Source organism: Calliphora vicina, unplaced genomic scaffold (genome assembly GCF_958450345.1).
Source record: "Calliphora vicina unplaced genomic scaffold, idCalVici1.1 scaffold_15, whole genome shotgun sequence".
In the NCBI taxonomy this organism is placed as follows: domain Eukaryota; kingdom Metazoa; phylum Arthropoda; class Insecta; order Diptera; family Calliphoridae; genus Calliphora; species Calliphora vicina.
Window position 1 is genome coordinate 168,832 of NW_027052566.1, and position 2,396 is coordinate 171,227.

Here is a 2,396-nt window from a genome sequence, read left to right on the forward strand (position 1 = left end):
GACATTTTTCGAAAACTGCCCCAAAATTACCCCAGTTTTTAACGACTTCATATAAATCGCAATTCTAAATGCCCCTAAAGAGCTAGCTTTCTGACAAGGTATAACTTAAGTAGCTAGCATAATTAGTACCCGATATATATGATGGTATATCGGGCATTTTTCGAAAACTGTCCCAAAATTACCCCAGTTTTTAACGACTTCATATAAATCGCAATTCATACCATTACCATACCATTACCATACCATTACCATACCATACCATACCATACCATACCATACCATACCATACCATACCATACCATACCATACCATACCATACCATACCATACCATACCATACCATACCATACCATACCATACCATACCATACCATACCATACCATACCATACCATACCATACCATACCATACCATACCATACCATACCATACCATACCATACCATACCATACCATACCATACCATACCATACCATACCATACCATACCATACCATACCATACCATACCATACCATACCATACCATACCATACCATACCATACCATACCATACCATACCATACCATACCATACCATACCATACCATACCATACCATACCATACCATACCATACCATACCATACCATACCATACCATACCATACCATACCATACCATACCATACCATACCATACCATACCATACCATACCATACCATACCATACCATACCATACCATACCATACCATACCATACCATACCATACCATACCATACCATACCATACCATACCATACCATACCATACCATACCATACCATACCATACCATACCATACCATACCATACCATACCATACCATACCATACCATACCATACCATACCATACCATACCATACCATACCATACCATACCATACCATACCATACCATACCATACCATACCATACCATACCATACCATACCATACCATACCATACCATACCATACCATACCATACCATACCATACCATACCATACCATACCATACCATACCATACCATACCATACCATACCATACCATACCATACCATACCATACCATACCATACCATACCATACCATACCATACCATACCATACCATACCATACCATACCATACCATACCATACCATACCATACCATACCATACCATACCATACCATACCATACCATACCATACCATACCATACCATACCATACCATACCATACCATACCATACCATACCATACCATACCATACCATACCATACCATACCATACCATACCATACCATACCATACCATACCATACCATACCATACCATACCATACCATACCATACCATACCATACCATACCATTACCATACCATACCATACCATACCATACCATACCATTACCATACCATTACCATACCATTACCATACCATTACCATACCATTACCATACCATACCATACCATACCATACCATTACCATACCATTACCATACCATTACCATACCATTACCATACCATTACCATACCATTACCATACCATTACCATACCATTACCATACCATTACCATACCATTACCATACCATTACCATACCATTACCATACCATTACCATACCATTACCATACCATTACCATACCATTACCATACCATTACCATACCATTACCATACCATTACCATACCATTACCATACCATTACCATACCATTACCATACCATACCATACCATACCATACCATACCATACCATACCATACCATACCATACCATACCATTACCATACCATACCATTACCATACCATTACCATTTTCTATAGGAAATACTGTAGTAAACAATATTTTCTATAGGAAATACTGTAGTAAACAATATTTTCTATAGGAAATACTGTAGTAAACAATATATTCTATAGGAAATACTGTAGTACAGAATATTTTCTATAGGAAATACAGTAGTACACAACATTTTCTATTGGAAATACTGTAGTACACAATATTTTCTATAGGAAATACTGTAGTACACAATATTTTCTATAGGAAATACTGTAGTACACAATACTGTAGTACACAATATTTTCTATAGGAAATACTGTAGTGCACAATATTTTCTATAGGAAATACTGAAGTACACAATATTTTCTATAGGAAATACTGAAGTACACAATATTTTCTATAGGAAATACTGAAGTACACAATATTTTCTATAGGAAATACTGAAGTACACAATATTTTCTATAGGAAATACTGAAGTACACAATATTTTCTATAGGAAATACTGTAGTACACAATATTTTCTATAGGAAATACTGTAGTACACAATATTTTCTATAGGAAATACTGTAGTACACAATATTTTCTATAGGAAATACTGTAGTACACAATATTTTCTATAGGAAATACTGTAGTACACAATATTTTCTATAGGAAATACTGTAGTAC

The 2,396-nt window shown here is 35.3% G+C and overlaps 1 protein-coding gene across 1 annotated transcript; it reads right to left on the minus strand.

Annotated features, from left to right (window-relative positions):
- Nucleotides 1-223: 223 nt before the first annotated feature.
- LOC135963017 (uncharacterized) lies at nucleotides 224-892 on the minus strand. The gene has a single exon (XM_065514801.1). It carries the CDS (start codon nucleotides 890-892, stop codon nucleotides 224-226), a length of 669 nt encoding a protein of 222 aa, XP_065370873.1.
- Between the last annotated feature and the right edge of the window lie 1,504 nt (nucleotides 893-2,396).

Excerpts from the sequence above, each read along its gene's own strand:
- LOC135963017 (XM_065514801.1), bottom strand. The coding sequence starts at position 892 with ATGGTATGGTATGGTATGGTATGGTATGGTATGGTATGGTATGGTATG.